This window comes from Bufo bufo, chromosome 4, assembly GCF_905171765.1.
Source record: "Bufo bufo chromosome 4, aBufBuf1.1, whole genome shotgun sequence".
In the NCBI taxonomy this organism is placed as follows: Eukaryota; Metazoa; Chordata; class Amphibia; order Anura; family Bufonidae; genus Bufo; species Bufo bufo.
In genome coordinates this window covers 430097293-430119194 of record NC_053392.1, presented here as the reverse complement: position 1 = coordinate 430119194, position 21902 = coordinate 430097293, and the positions used below count along the sequence as shown (strand labels likewise).

Genomic DNA, 21902 nt, shown 5'->3' with positions numbered 1-21902 from the left:
ACCTTGGCACGAACGCAAGTCTCGCAGGCTGCCACAAAACCCTCAACCGTCTTACGAAGATCCGGCCACCAGAATCTCAGAGCAATGAGATCCACTGTGGCTCTACTCCCCGGGTGCCCAGCAAGGACAGTATCATGGTGCTCCTTAAAAACCTTGTGTCGTAAAGCGAGAGGCACAAACAACCTCCCAGGAGGACAAAGATCAGGAGCCTCTGCCTGGGCTGCCTGAACCTCTGCCTCCAAATCAGGATAAAGAGCAGAGACGACCACCCCTTCAGCCAAAATGGGACCCAGGTCTTCAAAGTTCCCCCCTCTCGGAGAACAACGTGACAGGTCATCCGCCTTCACATTTTTAACCCCAGGGCGGAACGTGACAACAAAATGAAACCTAGAAAAGAATAAAGACCGTCTGGCCTGTCTCGGGTTCAGACGCTTGGCCGATTCCAAATAGGCCAGATTTTTATGGTCGGTAAACACGGTAATAGTGTGTCTGGCTCCCTCTAACCAATGGCACCATTCCTCAAAAGCTAATTTGATGGCCAACAACTCCCTATCCCCCACATCGTAATTTCTCTCTGCAGAGGAGGGTTTCCTTGAGAAAAAGGCACACGGTCACCATTTGGCAGGAGAGGGACCCTGAGATAAGACCGCACCCACACCCACCTCAGAAGCGTCCACCTCAACAATAAAAGGTAGAGAGACATCAGGTTGTACCAAAATGGGAGCGGAAGCAAAACTGTCTTTGATGCTAGAAAAGGCATTAAGCGCATCTACCGACCACGAGGAAAAATCTACCCCCTTTTTAGTCATATCAGTAATAGTGATGAGCGGCAGGGGTCATATTCGAATTCGCGATATTTCGCGAATATTTGTAGAATATGTGTCGAAAATTTGCAAATTCAAAAATTCACGTTTTTTTTTTTTACTAGAAAAATCGGAAAGGTAATGATTGTGTAATATGCGAATTTTCGGAATTCAAATTTTCTGATTCGAATTTTTTATTGAGAATTTTTCAACTTACAACTATTAGACAAAGAAGATTATAGCACTATATTAGCTAAATTGCTCTATATTCGATTTATATTCGATATTCTCTATAGTGCTATAACTTAGTTTTTTTTGAATATTCGTAATATTCTAAAACAAGAATATGTAGCAATATAGCGAATATTCAAAAAAAACAAATATAGAGCAAAATTTGCAAGCACTACTACTCCTAAAGTCAAGTATATTGCAGCCTTCTTATTGGCCTACAAGCTAGAGGCAGTGAGGGATCATGTGTACTGATAAAAAAATAAAAAAATAATCGAAAAAAAGATCAAAAATATTTTTTTTTTCGAAGTACCTATATTCGTGATAAAAATTAGAAATTCGAATTTTCGTGATCAACACTAATCAGTAAGTGGCTTAATAACAGAGGAATAATTCAAAATGAACTTTCTGTAATAATTGGCAAAACCCAAAAACCGCATCAGCGCCTTATGATTCTCAGGAAGCTCCCAATCAAGCACAGCGTGGACCTTCTCAGGGTCCATGCGAAAACCAGAAGCGGAGAGAAGAAAACCAAGAAATTGAATCTCCGGAACCGCAAACACAAATTTTTCCAGTTTAGCGTACAATTTATTCTCCCGCAGAACCAACTCTTTCAGGTTGGGAGAGATTGTATAAAAGTGATTTTGGCAGCTTGGCGCCTGGGATGAGATTAATAGGGCAGTCGTACTCCAGGTGAGGGGGCAACTCCTGGACACCACTCTCTGAAAACACATCCGAAAATTCAGAGAGAAAAGATGGCACAGTCTTGGTAGAAACCTTTGAAAGAGACGCCGTGAGGCAATTCTCTCTGCAAAACTCACTCCAACCATTAATTTGCCTTGCTTGCCAATCAATGGTGGGGTTATGTTTAGTGAGCCAGGGTAGCCCCAACACTAGAGGAGTAGGTAATCCGCTTAAGACGAAACATGACATATCCTCAACATGAGCGTCACCCACAGTCAAACGGATATTGTGAACTATGCCCTTTAACGATCTTTGAGAAAGTGGAGCGGAATCGATAGCAAAAACAGGTATATCCTTTCCCAAAGTGCATACCTGGAAACCATGTGTTATAGCAAATTGATTATCAATGAGATTGACAGCTGCTCCACTATCTACAAAAATCACACAAACAATGTTCTTGCTGTCTAGCGCCACCCTGGCAGGTAGGAGAAAACGGGAACTACAAGCAAACGGCAAACCTTCAATTTTCGCATGAAAACCCTATAATAGTGAGGGGACACGACCACCGTCTCCCTGCACTTAATACGGACAGAGTCAGGGTCACCTAGAATCAAGCCAGCAAGGAAACACAATACATGAAAAGACATCTGAGTAAACAGCAGCAGCAGCCTCCAGCAGTGAACACTTCATCCAGGAAGTAGTATAAACCGCAAAGTGAGGCAGTATGGGAGGGAATATAAAGGGAGACGATTAGTCTAAATAGGTGACACCTGGGAGAAGGAAAGCAGATGTCAAAGTGAAATCAAAACAAAGAACATCATGCAAGAGGTAGAGAAGGACGTCTGCCAGACCTTCTCACAGAACTGGCGGTGACACCTCTGGAGTGACAGTGCCACCTGCCACCCCACAAACAGAGGATCTGCCAACAACACCAACACCTGGGTCACCAAGCATCTCCACAATGTCCCACGGAAGCGTTTAGCTCTTCATCTCCCAAATGCTGGAGAAGAAGAGGAAGTACCCCCCTATCCACCCGCGATCCCTAGCCCTGAATGCCAGCATTTCTAAATTACTGGCTTTTGAAATGCTGTCATTCCGTCTGATGGAGACTGATAGTTTCAAAGGCCTTATGGCGGTGGCTGTCCCACAATACATCGTGCCCAGCCGCCACTACTTTTCAAGGCGAGCCATCCCTTTCCTGCACAACCAAGTAGGGGACAAAAAGTTGATAGAGCAGATATCAAATTGGATCGTGAACTTCATGGGGACATGCGACATGGTGGGGCAGTAAGTGTGCACACGCCTACACGAACTGACTGACAGGGGTCAGCCCCTGCAACTTCTGGGTCTCCAAATTGGGCAAATGGCCTGAGCTTGCCCTTTACCCCTTGGAGGTGCTGGCCTGCCCTGCAGCCAGTGTATTGTCTGAATGTGTGTTTAGCATAACTGGAGGGGGTTATCACAGGTTACATTTCCCAATGTTTTGGGGTGTACCCTAATTTAAAAAAATACAAATACATTTAAAACCAAAAAGAAGTGTAGGCTACCTCCTCCTTCTCCACCGCCACTTCCACCTACACTGCCACATCGAAGGCCTCCTCAACCTCCTACTCCATATGGACCTGGTCCTCCTAGAGCAAGATTATTATTTTTTATTTTTACGTATTTTATGTTATTTTAAGTCATTTCCCTATCCACATTTGTTTGCAGAACACTTGCCATGCTCTTAACCACGTTTTACGACATTTGCAGCCCTCTAGCCCTTTCCATGACATTTTTACAGCCATTTTAGTGCTCAAAAGTTCGGGTCCCCATTGACTTCAATGGGGTTCGGGGTCAAGTTCGGGTCCCGAACTTTTTTCTGAAGTTCGGCCGAACCCGTTGAACCCGAACATCCAGGTGTCCGCTCAACTCTACTCATTAATGATTACCCAGGCACAGCTTTGATGGTAGCCTGGAGCACTGAGAACCTCACAGTGTGTACAGCCTGATTGATCAAAATTGGTCTAAAGATAAGTATCTTATTTCCCCATAACAACCAATCTGATCTATCAGATTTCACAGTTTCACAGTGAGCACATAAAAATGAAAGATTGAATCGGATTTAGTGCTATTAAAGAGGACCTGTCACCCCTAAATGCAATGCAATCTGAAAGGCGCCATGTTATAGAGCAGGAGGAGCAGAGTAGATTGATATATATTTTTGTGGGAAAAGCCTCAGTAAAACCTGTAATTGATACATTTATTTAATGCTTTTTTGCAGCTGTGGGAAAAACTATCGGTACAGGAGGGAGAAGTTACCAGTGACTGACAGCTATCTCTCTATACACAGAATCATGGTTATCAGTGATTGATAGCAATAGAAAAATCCACAGCATCTGAATACAGTCCAAGATAATCCATTAGTACTTATCCGTTTAAGGAGCCAGTTCAGGTGGAGAGGAAGCATGTTCTCTGCTATGTTTTGGGGTCACCTTCCGCGTCCTCAGGCATGAGCTGTATTGGTCCTGGAGGTTTAAATAATCAAAGCCACCAAATAGCAGATGAAGAACGGGAAGGTGGGGCTTTCATTTGATTAGCCCTTTTATCCAAAAAACATAGGAATTAAGAGGGTCCTTTATTAAGACCAGCGTTTTAGACACCGGTTTTAACATCCCCTATAGCTGGCGGTGGATCCGCTGGAGTTATGTAGAGACGCCGGTCTCTAAATAACCTCGGCAGCTCCACCGCCGCTTCTAAATGTAAGACATCTTCATAGCTGTCTGTCACGGCGATGTCACGATCTTGTTGTGCGCCGTGACACATTAGCCGTGCATGCTGGTTGCCAGGGGCAACATGTTGTTTTGTAGCATGTGTGTGCTTTCCTCCTTTCTCCTGTTTCCTTCTCTGTCTGGTGCTGGAGGGGTTAACTACCTGGCTGGGAGTGGTTACTTGGTGTTTATAATGCCTGTGGCTTGTAGGCTGGAGTCAGTTGTACTCCAGCCTTTGTTGCTGCTGCAGCTTTCCTGGGTGTTCCATCTGCCCAGTCCCTGAGGGCCACCTAGTGGGACATTGATGTCTCTCCGATGTCTTCCCGTTGTCTCCTCTTCACTATACGTTTAGTGGTATGGTGTTGTTTATGTATGGGTGGGTGTTGTAATGTCTTGTTTGGTGCTCCATGACTGGTCTGTCTTTGGTGTATGCTCAGTCCTGCATGGATGCTAGACATCTCCCTGTTTATCTGTGCCTTCGGTGAGAGTGCCCCAGGGTTCCCCGGAGGGGGAACTACTACAAATCAGTGAGCAGCTCTGTCTGGTGCCTTCATGCATCCTATCCTCATGGGGGTCCAGACAGTTACTGGTGTGCTGGTTCCTATGTTTGGTGTTTGTACTGTGTCCTGTTTGGTGTGTGGGCTCCAGTACATATGCACGGGTTCCAGTCGTGTGGCTGCGGCAGGTAAGTGTGTTGTTCTGGCTCTTACCTTTTGATCCTATAGCTGTTCACGGTGTCCCCTTTTCCCTGCATCTAGGGCGGGTGATACTCCTGTTCTTCCGCATCTTGGAAGAACAGGTTGTCTAATGCCCTTGCATTATCTGTAGGGCTGTTCAGGGATTCCAGGGTCCGAGGTTCCTGGGTATGAGTCGTCCTACCTTCTGGGTCCGCTCATACGGTATGAGGAGTCAGGGCCAGGATTAGGATGGCTGTAGGAGGTGACCTGCTGCCCTTTCCCTGTGTCCAGGCCTAGTTGCTATTCCTGCTACGTTCGGTGGGGAGTTTCCCCCACTCCCCACCATGACACTGTCTTATATTTAGACCATTTTCTATGCCTAAAACAGGCGTAGAAAATGGTAAATGAGATGGGCCTCCCAGCCCATCCCCTCCCTCACTGCACCCAGTTTTTTAGACCTGGTGTGAGTGGGGAGGCATATTTCTGGTTAGCAAATGACCCCCTAAGTACTTTGATTTTAGATTGACAGAGTTTGCAGAATGGTGATGATATGACTGCTCACAGCTGGCTTCTGTCCTGAAATACATTGTGATTTAGTCTTTTGTTTTTAGATATTTTCCAAACTTTAAACAAATCTTTCTTCTTTTTCATTTTATCATTCAGTGGGCTCAAGGCCTCATCATCATAAGAAGTTTCTTGCTGTATTTACAGGGTTTAGCCAGATGCTATAAACACATAGTGTAAGAGGAAATCAGATATTCAACTTAGTCATTTCTGAAGTCTATCAGCTATTCAACCCTATCATTTATTTTTGGTGGTGTGTAGAGTAACTATATTTGGCCCATGACATGTGACACAAAGCATTTTTTATTGTGCTCTTTTAGTAATTATTGGAGTCTACTAAAATGGCAAGATAAGTTACTTGGGAGTTGTTACTGGGGTGGGGTCACACCCAAGCCCTAGGGCATGAGGGAGCCCTATGGCTAGATTAGTAAACCAGTATTAGCACTCATGCACACAAACATAGTTTTTTTCCATTTCTGTTAAGTTTTTTTTGCAGCCCGTATGCGGAACCATTCACTTCAATTGGGCTGCAAAAAAAACAAACAAACAAACACGGAAATGACTGTGTGCATTCTGTGTCAGTATGTTCACATGGCTATTCTGCAAAAATATATAATATATCCTATTAGTGTCTGCATTACGAACAAGGATAGGACTGTTCTATTTGGGACCGGCCGTTATGTTACGTAGAATGCGCACAACCAGTATCCGTGTTTTGCAGATCCACAATTAGCAGACTGCAAAACATCCAATGGATGTGTACATGAGCCCTTATGTATGATAGCTGGAGATTTTGTAAATTGAAGTCCAGAAGCTTAAAGTCATGCCTCTGGTTACTACATTTATGACATAACAGAAGTCAAAGCATTATTCTAAATGTGGTGTTACTGATTAGAGATGAGCGAATTTCATATTTTGAAATTTGTTCACACTTCATTTGGTGGTAAAAGGTGAATTGCGTTATGGACTCCGCTACCACGGACTATAACGCAATGCTATAACAAAATACCTTTAAAAGCATTCCGTTATTCAATCCATCATAATAGAAGTCTGTGGGCTGCAAAATGGATCCGTCCCTTTTCCGTTATGCAGGAGAGGACTCCCCTGCATAACGGAAATGGGACGGATCCGTTTTGCAGCCTCTAAAGGCATTTTGTTATAGAATTGCATTATGGTCCGTGGTAACGGAATCCATAAAGCAATTCACATTTTACCACCAAACGAGGTGTGACCGAATATCAAAATATGAAATTCACTCATCTCTATTACTGATCATTCGTAGACAACCACACAGCTAGATTTAATACCCGATAAAAGGGAATGAAATAATTCAAAATGAAAGGTAAATGCAAGAAAAAGTACAAACCATGAGTTCAGAATTACCACAACTAAAACCAAAAGTGCTTAATTTGTCCAGCAGTAAATATTACAGTTTATTTCTTTGGCTGTTGCAAAATCACACAAATGGAAGATATAAAACAGAAAAAAAAAGTAATTTATTTGGTTACTAAGCTGTCTAACTAAACTAATCCTGCTGCTTTTCATTACTCTTGCCACCATTACACATTATTCGTATATTAAGAAGTTGTCTAAGATAATTAAAAATCTATCCCAAGTCCCCAATTGTTATAAAATAAAAAATGATGCTATACTTGCCTCTTACTCCCATGCTGTTCTCTGGGCTGATAGTTCTCCTGCCGCTGCTTGTTTACAGGGTTGACAACATTCCCTTTAATTTGTTTTGGACAACTGAATAAAAAATCTAGGACAGCCCAACATTCGTATACACTGCCCCATTTTTTCTTTTTTTTTTGGAGACGATGCCCCCATTCCATAGCCCATAATGCCCTTGAATCACAAACCGCACAAAATTAAAAGGGTTGTCCAGTAGTGAAAAATAAATTATGGCAATAGCATATGTAAAATAATCCAAATTTCTCAGCAGTTACAACCCCCCCCCCCCCCCCCCTCCCACTCTAGCACAAATGTTTTATTTATATTTCTGCAGTTATGATGTAAGTGACGTGCTGGACTTTCTGGCATCATTGCTGTGACACCGAAGAAAAGGGTAGTATTAAATGCATCCCCAATACATGTATGCCACATTCTTAATCCAACCAACCATGCTTCCACCCGCTCCCACACACACATACTTCAAGCCTAGCATGTTAGCCCAGTAGTTATAATGCCCCTATAGTGCCCCAGTAGTTATAATGCCCCAGTGGTTACAGTGTCCCATATAGAGCTGCCAGTAGTTATAACGTCCCTTATAGTGCCCACAGTGACTATAATGCCACCCAATAGTGCCCCAGTAGTTGTAATGCCCTGCTATATTGTGACAGTAGTAATAATGCTGTGCTATATTGCCTTCCGTCATTAGGATGGTCCACTGTAGTGCTCCCAGTAGTTACAATGTCTTGTCTTCTATAGTGTTCCAGTAGTTTTAATGCCTCCCAATAGTACCCCAGTGCTTGTAATGCTCCATTATATTGCCCCCAGTAGTTATAATCCGTTCAGTAGTCATAATGATCTCCTATAATACCCCCAGTAGTTTTAAAAGTCTTCTACAGGGAGTGCAGAATTATTAGGCAAGTTGTATTTTTGAGGATTAATTTTATTATTGAACAACAACCATGTTCTCAATGAACCCAAAAAACTCATTAATATCAAAGCTGAATATTTTTGATAGTAGTTTTTAGTTTGTTTTTAGTTTTAGCTATTTTAGGGGGATATCTGTGTGTGCAGGTGACTATTACTGTGCATAATTATTAGGCAACTTAAAAAAAAACAAATATATACCCATTTCAATTATTTAATTTTACCAGTGAAACCAATATAACATCTCAACATTCACAAATATACATTTCTGACATTCAAAAACAAAACAAAAACAAATCAGTGACCAATATAGCCACCTTTCTTTGCAAGGACATTCAAAAGCCTGCCATCCATGGATTCTGTCAGTGTTTTGATCTGTTCACCATCAACATTGCGTGCAGCAGCAACCACAGCCTCCCAGACACTGTTCAGAGAGGTGTACTGTTTTCCCTCCTTGTAAATCTCACATTTGATGATGGACCACAGGTTCTCAATGGGGTTCAGATCAGGTGAACAAGGAGGCCATGTCATTAGATTTTCTTCTTTTATACCCTTTCTTGCCAGCCACGCTGTGGAGTACTTGGACGCGTGTGATGGAGCATTGTCCTGCATGAAAATCATGTTTTTCTTGAAGGATGCAGACTTCTTCCTGTACCACTGCTTGAAGAAGGTGTCTTCCAGAAACTGGCAGTAGGACTGGGAGTTGAACTTGACTCCATCATCAACCCGAAAAGGCCCCACAAGCTCATCTTTGATGATACCAGCCCAAACCAGTACTCCACCTCCACCTTGCTGGCGTCTGAGTCGGACTGGAGCTCTCTGCCCTTTACCAATCCAGCCACGGGCCCATCCATCTGGCCCATCAAGACTCACTCTCATTTCATCAGTCCATAAAACCTTAGAAAAATCAGTCTTGAGATATTTCTTGGCCCAGTCTTGACGTTTCAGCTTGTGTGTCTTGTTCAGTGGTAGTCGTCTTTCAGCCTTTCTTACCTTGGCCATGTCTCTGAGTATTGCACACCTTGTGCTTTTGGGCACTCCAGTGATGTTGCAGCTCTGAAATATGGCCAAACTGGTGGCAAGTGGCATCTTGGCAGCTGCACGCTTGACTTTTCTCAGTTCATGGGCAGTTATTTTGCGCCTTGGTTTTTCCACACGCTTCTTGCGACCCTGTTGACTATTTTGAATGAAACGCTTGATTGTTCGATGATCACGCTTCAGAAGCTTTGCAATTTTAAGAGTGCTGCATCCCTCTGCAAGATATCTCACTATTTTTGACTTTTCTGAGCCTGTCAAGTCCTTCTTTTGACCCATTTTGCCAAAGGAAAGGAAGTTGCCTAATAATTATGCACACCTAATATAGGGTGTTGATGTCATTAGACCACACCCCTTCTCATTACAGAGATGCACATCACCTAATATGCTTAATTGGTAGTAGGCTTTCGAGCCTATACAGCTTGGAGTAAGACAACATGCATAAAGAGGATAATGTGGTCAAAATACTCATTTGCCTAATAATTCTGCACTCCCTGTATAGTGTCCCCAGTAGCTATAATTGTCCCCAATTGTGCCCCAGTGGTCTGCAGGTACTGTAAGTAGGAACAAAAGAAAAAATTAAATTAAATACTTACCTGATTCCTGCTCCATACCACTGTCCACAACGCAGGCTGTGAGCCTCTTTCAGCCTGCAGCCTGAATTGTCTCTGTTCAGGGCAGGTGGTCCGCTGCCTGTGCCAGGACAGAGTCAACTCAGGCCACAGAATGCAAGAGTCTTGTGGCCTGCATTGCAGATGGCAGCATGGATTTCTTACCTCCACAGTATTCACAGCGCATGCGCTGTAAAAACAGATTATTTACAGACAGGCATTTTTTCTTCTGGACTCTACAAATGGAAGAGAATAATATCACCATTTTTACGGACTGTCTCTGAATTTATGAACAGTTGGGAACTCTGATACGACAAATGATCACTCCAGCCAATCACTGTCCTTAGTGGAACGCCAAACAGGGAAAGACAGGAAGAGAAATTAAAGGGGTTGTCCAGGTTCAGAGCTGAACCTGGACATAACTCCATTTTCACCCAGGCAGCCCCCCTGACTTGAGCATCGGAGCAGTTCATGCTAGGGCAGAGCTAAAGCACGCCCATCTGAGCCAGTGACGTCAACGAACACACTGCCGAGGGGAAGCTTCTGCCCAGCATTGTGTGATTGTAAACAAAAGAGCTCATGCCCTGTGCCATCTAGCGCAGGGCAAGGGAGCACATTGGAGCATGAGATGCTCCGATGCCAACATCAGGGGTGCTGCCTGAGTAAAAATAAGGCCTCTTTCACACGGGCGTGTCCGGATTAAGGTCCGGATGCGTCCCGGTGCATTGCGGCAAACCCGCGCAAGTAGGAACGCAATTGCAGTCAGTTTTGACTGCGATTGCATTCCGATGTTCAGTTTTTATCACGCGGGTGCAATGTGTTTTGCACGCGCGTGATAAAAAAATGACTGTGGTACCCAGACGCAAACTTCTTCACAGAAGTTCAGGTTTGGGTTAGTTGTAGTGTAGATTGCATTATTTCCCCTTATAACATGGTTATAAGGGAAAATAATAGCATTCTGAATACAGAATGCATAGTACAATAGGGCTGGAGGAGTTAAAAAAAAAGAATAATAATTTAACTCACCTTAATCCACTTGTTCGCGCAGCCCACATCTCTTCTGTCTTCATCTGTGAGCAATAGGACCTTTGATGACGTCACTGCGTTCATCACATGGTCCATCACATGATCCATCACCATGGTGATGGATCATGTGATGAGCGTAGTGACGTCATCAAAGGTCCTATTGCTCACAGATAAAGACAGAAGAGATGCCGGCTGCGCGAACAAGTGGATTAAGGTGAGTTAAATTTATTTTTATTTTTTTTTAACCCCTCCAGCCCTATTCTACTATGCATTCTGTATTCAGAATGCTATTATTTTCCCTTATAACCATGTTATGGGGGGAAATAATAATGATCAGGTCCCCATCCCGATCGTCACTTAGCAACCGTGCGTGAAAATCGCACCCCATCCGCACTTGCTTGCGGATGCTTGCGATTTTCACGCAACCCCATTCATTTCTATGGGGCCTGCGTTACGGGACAAACCCACAAAGAGGAGCATACTGCCATTTTCACGCAACGCACAAGTAATGCGTGAAAATCACCGCTCGTGTGCGCAGCCCCATAGAAATGAATGGGTCAGGATTCAGTGCGGGTGCAATGCGTTCAACTCACGCATTGAATCCGCGCGGAATACTCGCCCGTGTGAAAGGGGCCTAAGGGTATGTCCGGGTTCAGCTCTGAACCCGGACAACCCCTTTAAGCTGTTCTCTGTTAGTTATAATTGTTAAAAGGAATCCCCCCTCCCCAAAACAACACTTAGCCACTATGCACAGGATAGATGATAAATATCTAATTGTGGGGGTCCAATTGCGGGGGCCCTCACTGTTCATGAAAAAGTGGTCCGTATTTCCCTGATTTTTATAGAGTGGTGGTCCCACATGTCCACTGCCACTCCATTCAAGTTGATGGGACTGCTAGAGATAGCCAAGTTCGACCATTGCATTGGTCACCCATTCATGCTTGGTGGGGGACCCAGTGAGTGGATTTTGTGGGAAACCCTGTTTAAGGGAGAAGAACAACCGATTTTTCTGTTCAATAAATCAGTTGAAATGTGAAATGCAAATGTGATTTTAGCAAAAGAAACTTTGGGCCACTTGATTACCTCTGTGAAAAATCACTCTCACTCATAAGGAAAATGTGTGGCATCAACACCAATTCATTACTTCAGAAACACTACTGTGAACTGTTTTAGGGATTATACCAACAGGCCTCCTTCTCTTATCCAAATAAATATTCACTTTTTTCATAATATGTAGATTCTGTTCTTGATTATTTTAGAGGGATAACAGAATTGATGTAATAAATACACAGGTGCCTCTGTATTACCAGAAGTGAGTATTACATGGGTACTTGGGTAAAACTGTTGTCCATGAAAATGTGGTTTATAGTTAACCGCCTCCGGACCGCCTAATGCAGGATCACGTTCCGGAGGCGGCAGCTGCAGGCACAATCACGCATATATGCGTCATCTCGCGAGACGCGAGATTTCGCTCAAAGCCGGCCCGCGCATGCGCATCGCGGGCCGGCAAAAGTTAGAAGAGTATTTCGTCACCAGCCTGCCAGCCAATGATCGTGGCTGGCAGGCTGGCGATTTTGAAAAAATCAAATCACAAGCCAGATAACACATTATATTTGTAAATATGATGTGTTAAATGGCTTGTCTGCTCCTCTGCTGGTCCTTTTCGTCGGTTGGTTCCAGCAGAGGAGCAGAGATCACTGTGAGTACCCACCAACACTACACTTAGCCCCAGATCACCCCCCATCACCCGAATTAACCCCTTGATCGCCCCTGTCAATCACCTAGTGAAAGGAAAAAAGTGATCAGTGTAAACTTTTTTTTTCCACTGGTATTGACTGATAGGTTTTAGGATAGTTTAGGCCCCTTTGTTAGGTAGTTTAGCGTCAGTTAGCGCCCAGCCCACCCCACCGCAGTCACTGATTCGCTGATTAGCGTATCGCTAATCAGCATTTGTACTTTTATAGTATCTGTAAGTGATCAAAACTGATCACAGTCAGATCTATAATAGTATTAGTGTCACCTTAGTTCGCCCTCCACCCAAAACGCAGTGTTTGCCCGATCAGGCCTGATCGGTCGCCCACACGTGCGTTCACCCACGCCCGCCCCACCGCAGTGACAAAAAATATATATTTTTTTGATCACTGCACAATCACTTTCCAAGCGCTGCGGCGATAAAAAAATCAGTTTTGATATTTTTTATCAATCGCAGCGGCCTCCGGTACTTCGCTAGCCTCCCCTTTGTAAGACAGGCTTGCTTTTTTTCTTGGGTAGTCTCAGGGAATACCCCTAAATTTAGTAGTCCAAATGTCAAACAGGGGGTATTCTTTTGAAGAGGCCTACAGGATTCTGACCCAGTCGGATGAGGAATGGGAACCCTCATCTGACGAATCTAGTGGGTCAGAATATGAACCTGTAGAAAGCAGTGGCACTATGACCCAAAGTTCGGACGAGGAGGTTGAGGTCCCTGATAGAACCAGGCGTACCCGGCCCCGTGTCACTAGACCACAGGTTGCGCAGGATCCGCTTCAAGAGCAGCAGAGTGGGGCTGGCGCTGTCAGATCACGTGGTGAGGCATACACCAGCAGCGCAGCCCTCCCTGGACCTAGTACCAGCACTGCCGTACAACATGGTGAAGTGGCGAGCACCAGAAGGGCAGTTGAAGCTGGTACGGTGGCACGTGCAGTAGTTACCCCATCGCAGCCACCGCACAGACAGGCCCGTAGACCCCCTAGAGTCCCTGAGGTGCTCTCAAATCCTGATTGGCAGTCCCCAACTTCAGCCGCACCTGTAGTTCCCCCTTTCACCGCCCAGTCTGGAGTTCGGGTTGAGACAGCTCAGATCGGTTCGGCCCTGGGATTTTTTGAGCTGTTTTTGACTGCGGAGCTCTTGGACTTAGTCGTGGCAGAAACAAATCGGTATGCCACTCAATTTATATCCGCTAACCCGGGAAGCTTTTATGCCCAGCCTTTCCGGTGGAAACCAGTCCAAGTTTCCGAAATTAAAATTTTTCTGGGCCTTCTCCTCAACATGAGTCTAACCAAAAAGCATGAATTGCGGTCATATTGGTCCACGAACCCGATTCATCATATGCCCATGTTCTCTGCTGCTATGTCCAGGGCACGATTTGAGGCCATCCTGCGTTTCCTGCACTTTAGCGACAACACCACCTCCCGTCCCAGAGGCCACCCAGCTTTTGACCGGCTCCACAAAATTCGGCCCCTCATAGACCACTTCAACCAGAAATTTGCAGATTTGTATACCCCAGAGCAAAACATCTGCGTAGACGAGTCCCTAATACATTTTACCGGGCACCTTGGCTTCAAACAATACATCCCAAGCAAGTGCGCCCGGTATGGGGTCAAATTGCATAAGCTCTGTGAAAGGGCCACAGGCTATACCCACAAATTTCGGATCTATGAGGGAAAAGATCAGACCCTGGAGCCGGTCGGTTGCCCTGACTACCTGGGGAGCAGTGGGAAGACAGTCTGGGACTTGGTGTCACCCTTATTTGGCAAGGGGTACCATCTTTATGTGGACAATTTCTACACAAGTGTGGCCCTCTTCAGGCATTTGTTCCTAGAACAGATTGGCTGCTGTGGCACCGCGCGAACTAGTCGCGTGGGCTTCCCCCAACGGCTCGTTACCACCCGTCTTGCAAGGGGGGAGAGGGCTGCCTTGTGTAACGAAGAACTGCTCGCGGTGAAATGGAGAGACAAGCGTGACGTTTACATGCGCTCCTCCATTCACGCAGACACGACAATACAAATTGAGCGAGCAACCCGTGTCATTGAAAAGCCCCTCTGTGTCCACGACTATAATTTGCTCATGGGAGGGGTAGACTTCAATGACCAGATGTTGTCTCCGTATTTAGTTTCCCGACGCACCAGACGCTGGTATAAGAAGGTGTCTGTATATTTAATTCAATTGGCTGCATATAATAGTTTTGTTCTCTACAGTAAGGCTGGGAGAACACGATCCTTCCTCAAATTTCAGGAAGAGATCATCGAGAACCTCCTGTATCCAGAAGGTTCCGTGGCCCCATCCACCAGTGTAGTTAGCCGTCTACACGAGCGACATTTCCCCAGTGTCGTTCCTGGTACCTCAACCCAACCGTCACCCCGAAAAAGATGTTGTGTCTGTAGCAGGAGTGGAATAAGGCGTGACACCCGCTATTTCTGTCCTGACTGTCCTGACCACCCTGCCCTATGCTTTGGAGAGTGTTTCCAGAAGTACCACACACAGGTACACTTAGCATAGGGATTGCATCTCACAGGACTGGCACACAGGGCTATTAGGGCCCTTTTACTCACAGCTGCTGCAAACCTCTCCTTTCACCTGGGATAAAGTGCATAATGTACTTCGCCACATCTTTGGGCGATTTGCGCTTTGCACATTGTCCCATGGGGAAGGAGAGGTTTGTCCTATAAAAGGTAAAAAAAAAAAAAGAAAAACACCAGTAAGCAAAAAAGTTAACTTTCAGTTCAAAAAGTTTAAAAAAGTTTATCTGTTCTGTTCAAAAGTTATTATAAAGTTAATAAAATTTATTGCGTTGTGGCCTGTTTTTTTTTTTGTTTTTTTTACCTTCCAGGTGGACCAACCGATCGACTAGCTGCAGCACTGATGTGCATTGCGCTGCTGTCAGATTACACACAAGTCGGTGTATGCGGCGCTGCAAGACGAGATTTCTCCTCTGCAGTAAAAGATATGTTTGCCGAGGCATATGAGCTGAGGAGGCGGCGGTGTTCATATGCTTTGGCAAACACTTTGTATATATAAATAAATCCCGGCAATGATTTATTCATCCACATCGATTGATGTGAATGGATAAATCTGGTTTGCCAGGGCATACGGGCTAAGTGGGTATGGATGTTGGGCGGAGCTCCTATGTCCTGGCAGACGCCTTTCCCCTCCTTTTTTTTTTTTTGGCAGAGATTTTTTCATCCACATTGATCGATGCGAATGAAGAAATCTGTGCCATTCATTTTTTCTTTCAGCCAGAGGCTGAATGGAAAAAAAAAATCTCATTACCCGTATGCTCAATATAAGGAGAATAGCAGAAACTCCTAATGCTGGCCATACATGTAATGATTGCGGAGACCCTCAAATGCCAGGGCAGTACAAACACCCCACAAATAACACCATTTTGGAAAGAAGACACCCCAAGGTATTCGCTGAGGGGCATATTGAGTCCATGAAAGATTGAAATTTTTGTCTCAAGTTAGCGGAAAGGGAGACTTTGTGAGAAAAAACCCCAAAAAATCAATTTCCGCTAACTTGTGCCCAAATTTTTTTTTCTATGAACTCGCCATGCCCCTCATTGGATACCTTGGGGTGTCTTCTTTCCAAAATGGGGTCACATGTGGGGTATTTATACTGCCCTGGCTTTTTAGGGGCCCTAAAGCGTGAGAAGAAGTCTGGGATCCAAATGTCTAAAAATGCCCTCCTAAAAGGAATTTGGGCACCTTTGCGCATCTAGGCTGCAAAAAAGTGTCACACATGTGGTATCGCCGTACTCAGGAGAAGTTGGGGAATGTGTTTTGGGGTGTCATTTTACATATACCCATGCTGGGTGAGAGAAAAATCTTGGTCAAATGCCAACTTTATACAAAGTTGGCATTTGACCAAGATATTTATCTCACCCAACATGGGTATATGTAAAATGACACCCCAAAACACATTGCCCAACTTCTCCTGAGTACGGCGATACCACATGTGTGACACTTTTTTGCAGCCTAGGTGGGCAAAGGGGCCCACATTCCAAAGAGCACCTTTCGGATTTCACCGGCCATTTTTTACAGATTTTGATTTCAAACTACTTACCACACATTTGGGCCCCTAGAATGCCAGGGCAGTATAACTACCCCACAAGTGACCCCATTTTGGAAAGAAGACCCCCAAAGGTATTCGCTGATGGGCATAGTGAGTTCATAGAAGTTTTTATTTTTTGTCACAAGTTAGTGGAATATGAGACTTTGTAAGAAAAAAAAAAATCATAATTTTCCGCTAACTTGTGACAAAAAATAAAAAATTCTATGAACTCACTATGCCCATCAGCGAATACCTTAGGGTGTCTACTTTCCGAAATGGGGTCATTTGTGGGGTGTTTGTACTGTCTGGCCATTGTAGAACCTCAGGAAACATGACAGGTGCTCAGAAAGTCAGAGCTGCTTCAAAAAGCGGAAATTCACATTTTTGTACCATAGTTTGTAAACGCTATAACTTTTACCCAAACCATTTTTTTTTATCAAAGACATGTAGAACAATAAATTTTGAGAAAAATTTATATATGGATGTCGTTTTTTTTGCAAAATTTTACAACTGAAAGTGCAAAATGTCATTTTTTTGCCCAAAAATCTTTAAATTTCGATTAATAACAAAAAAAGTAAAAATGTCAGCAGCAATGAAATACCACCAAATGAAAGCTCTATTAGTGAGAAGAAAAGGAGGTAAAATTCATTTGGGTGGTATGTTGCATGACCGAGCAATAAATGATGAAATTAGTGTAGGTCAGAAGTGTAAAAAGTGGCCTGGTCATTAAGGGTGTTTAAGCTAGGGGGGCTGAGGTGGTTAAATCCAGCCCATTATTATAAACATTTTTAGCATTTATACAGTTGCAAGAAAAAGTATGTGAACCCTTTGGAATGATAGGGATTTCTGCACAAATTGGTCATAAAATGTGATCTGATCTTCATCTAAGTCACAACAATAGACAATCACAGTCTGCTTAAACTAATAACACACAAAGAATTAAATGTTACCATGTTTTTATTGAACACACCATGTAAACATTCACAGTGCAGATGGAAAAAGTATTTGAATCCCTAGACTAATGACATCTCCAAGAGCTAATTGGAGTGAGGTGTCAGCCAACTAGAGTCCAATCAATGAGATGAGCTTGGAGGTGTTGGTTACAGCTGCCCTGCCCTATAAAAAACACACACCAGTTCTGGGTTTGCTTTCCACAAGAAGCATTGCCTGATGTGAATGATGCCTCGCACAAAAGAGCTCTCAGAAGACCTACGATTAAGAATTGTTGACTTGCATAAAGCTGGAAAGGGTTATAAAAGTATCTCCAAAAGTCTTGCTGTTCATCATCAGTCCACGGTAAGGCAAATTGTCTATAAATAGAGAAAGTTCAGCACTGCTGCTACTCTCCCTAGGAGTGGCCATCCTGTAAAGATGACTGCAAGAGCACAGCGCAGACTGCTCAATGAGGTGAAGAAGAATCCTAGAGTGTCAGCTAAAGACTTACAACAGTCTCTGGCATATGCTAACATCCCTGTTAGCGAATCTACGATACGTAAAACACTAAACAAGAATGGATTTCATGGGAGGATACCACAGAGGAAGCCACTGCTGTCCAAAAAAAACGTTGCTGCGCGTTTACAGTTTGCACAAGAGCACCTGGATGTTCCACAGCAGTACTGGCAAAATATTCTGTGGACAGATGAAACCAAAGTTGAGTTGTTTGGAAGAAACACACAACACTATGTGTGGAGAAAAAGAGGCACAGCACACCAACATCAAAACCTCATCCCAACTGTGAAGTATGGTGGTGGCGGCATCATGGTTTGGGGCTGCTTTGCTGCGTCAGGGCCTGGACAGATTGCTATCATCAAAGCAAAAATGAATTCCCAAGTTTATCAAGACATTTTGCAGGAGAACTTTAGGCCATATGTCCACCAGCTGAAGCTCAACAGAAGATGGGTGTTGCAACAGGACAATGACCCAAGGCATAGAAGTAAATCAACAACAGAATGGCTTAAACAGAAGAAAATATGCCTTCTGGAGTGGCCCAGTCAGAGTCCTGACCTCAACCCAATTGAGATGCTGTGGCATGACCTCAAGAATGCGATTCGCATCCAGACATCCCAAGAATATTGCTGAACTGAAACAGTTCTGTAAAGAGGAATGGTCAAGAATTACTCCTGACCGTTGTGCATGTCTGATCTGCAACTACAGGAAACGTTTGGTTGAAGTTATTGCTGCCAAAGGAGGCTCAACCAGTTATTAAATCCAAGGGTTCACATACTTTTTCCACCTGCACTGTGAATATTTACATAGTGTGTTCAATAAAAACATGGTAACATTTAATTATTTGTGTGTTATTAGTTTAAGCAGACTGTGATTGTCTATTGTTGTGACTTAGATGAAGATCAGATCACATATTATGACCAATTTGTGCAGAAATCCATATCATTCTAAAGGGTTCACATACTTTTTCTTACAACTGTAATTACTGTAAGGGATCGCTCTCTCAAGCAGGCCGGCGATAACAGATACTGCATCAAACAGGGTGTTTAAAGTCCATACGATGCTTTATTTTGGCTCTTCAGCACCAGCCCCATCTTAAACCAAGCAAAATAAAACACCTGCCCGTGGGCTCTACCTAATACATAGGTTGTTTCTACCTCACCTATAGAGCGCAGTTCACACAATCAGTAAGTCCAGCTTATCTCAGCCTCTTGGCCCCTCAGCCCTCCTGGCTGAGACCACACAGAGCCTCGGAAGGCTTCCAGTTCCCAGTTTCCCTGGACTCCTACACTGAGGGCTGGTTTATCCAACAGGGATTAAACCCCAGCTGGCCTCACCTGTGGTGGAATAGGGGTGTGGACTAAAATATCCACCCCCTCCACACCTCTATCAAGTATATATGTCTGTCACTGCCTCACATATTCCCCTCCTCTGTTCAAACCTGTGGGGGTGAACATTGGCACCAAACCAGGATGCTCGTAACATGGCATACGTATTACCTACAGTTTTCTCTTTGTTCTGCCACACTCAGGCCAGCAGAGCTCGGTTTGTCACAAACACAGACTTTCTACCTAGCAGATCTTGTCTAAGGGACTCCTGTGCCCATTTAATGGCCAGACACTCTTGTTCCAATCTTTCACGAGCGGCGATGATGCGCTTTCGCATCCTTTTATTTCGCTCTCTTTGTTTCTTTATTTTACTCTCAGAGTTTCGGTCTTGGCTTCTGGAACTCCTTTCAGATGTTTTTTTATATAAACTATAGGCTCTCCCTTTGGATTCTCTGGCTCCCACACATGCCCTTTCTTGGACTGCCGCAACTCAAGACTGACCGGTTCACATAGTTGTTCCTGGCCATGTTCGTGTCCAGACATATCCTCTTTTACCTTGCGGAACTCCTTCAGCAGAGCTTGCTTGTCCCTGCTCACTCCTTTTAAACGCATCTGGTTCACTTCCTTGGCCTTTTGCAGTTTTCTTTCCAGGGACCTCAATTTTGTTTCCACTTCTTTTTTTTACAGATCTTTCAGCATCTCTGCGTCCAGACTTGCTAGTTCTAGGACAATCAGACGTTCTATTTCGACTCTTTTTTTCTTCTCTTCGGCAGTGGTTTCCTGAGGTTTGGTGGCAGCTTCAGAGTCATTGGCTTCTTTAGTGGCTTTTTCCACTTAGGCAGACTCTCCTTCAGCCCTATCTTTGTTCTCGGCAGCGTCTGAAGATTTCTCCCACTGCAACTCATCAGCCTTAGCTTCTTCAGTCTTTGTTTCTTTCGAGTCTCCATTCTCTTTGTTAGCCTTCTCATCCTTCTCGGACATAGCATCATATACCTGCACTCCTACCTCCTCCCTTTCTTTCTCATCGTGGTTGGAGGCACTGTGGATATTACGGTCCTTATCAGACTCTTCATCTTCCTCTTCTGGCACTCCCTCCAGAGTGTTACCCAGGACATTGTTTTCCATTTGTGCCAGCTCCAGCAGAGCCATCCCATAGAAGTAGAAGGCATCTGCACACTGGTTAGCCGTCTCCCCGTATTTCTTCCCCAGAAGGCTGCTTGCTTCCTGGAAGGCATTTACGGTGGAGGGGATGTCTTTCGTGACCAGGTCCCGGTTACTCGCTGCCATAAGTCTCTTGGTTTCTGCATCCACATCAACCCCATTCAATTTTTCCATCTTCTTTGTGTAGTGTCCCACTCCTGTGTGTATGGTCCACTCCAAATTGTTGTGTAATATGATGTTGTTTTATACTGTTTCTTTGTATACGCTGCTAAATCCATATTTCAGGCTGGTAACCTGCACTACATACTTTTTACCACTAGAGGTCTCTAACACACTACTTATATAGTGCAGACGCAGGAAGTGAAAGGGGTGTAGAGAATAGGAGTGGAGGAGTTAGGAGGCAGGAGGGAAGACAGTCTTGTCTCTGTCCTCCTGTGCCTAGCCCAGGATAATTAACTGGTTTCAACCATTGAGTCCAAAGATCAGGACTATAGGATCCTACGCTATAGAGTACCGTTCCGGGGTATCAAGTGAATTATGACTTTGAAGACCACAACCTATTTAAATAATGAAGCAGAGTGTTTACCTGCCATAAGGGAGATCACCCTTGGGTTGTTGGATCATTGAACTAAAAGACTATATTGACAAAGGAAGGTAACGGTCATTTATCAAACTCCCGACTCCTTTGCATCAGGTGGAGAGATTCTAAGCTTCTAGCAGCTCTACCATAATCAAGGACAGAAAGGCCATCTGTCAGAATACTCATTTACAGAGGATCTAAACTTATAGTGAAAGGTTGATTGATCAGAGCAAGACCAGGAACCAAGCACAAGTAAGAACATCATCCATCACTCGAGTGGGCTGGAGGTAACCTATGAACTTCACCATAAGTAGCCTGCTAATTTGGATTTTGCAGCTTTATCCTTTTTGCCATCTGTATGAAAGAATGAAAGACAAAGTGATGTTATTGGATGCCTTACTACATCTGACAAGTAAAATTCCTGCTTGGTTCAACCACTGCCTCTCTCATCATTCCACTTCTCCTCCTCATTGCACCTTACGGTGCTGGCGTCACAAACACAGGGCACCTCAACCAACATCTGGCTGGTGTTCCCTGCAACAGAGAGTGCCCCGGAGGATTTCGTGCTGTCTTCCCATCCACTGCACTGCCGGCCCCAAGGAA

General features: G+C 44.3%; 1 protein-coding gene across 1 annotated transcript; it reads right to left on the bottom strand.

Moving 5' to 3' along the window:
* Positions 1–20392: 20392 nt before the first annotated feature.
* Positions 20393–20893, bottom strand: LOC120999233 (histone-binding protein N1/N2-like). The gene has a single exon (XM_040430106.1). It carries the CDS (start codon positions 20891–20893, stop codon positions 20393–20395), a length of 501 nt encoding a protein of 166 aa, XP_040286040.1.
* Positions 20894–21902: the final 1009 nt, after the last annotated feature.

Excerpts from the sequence above, each read along its gene's own strand:
- LOC120999233 (XM_040430106.1), bottom strand. The coding sequence starts at position 20,893 with ATGGAAAAATTGAATGGGGTTGATGTGGATGCAGAAACCAAGAGACTT.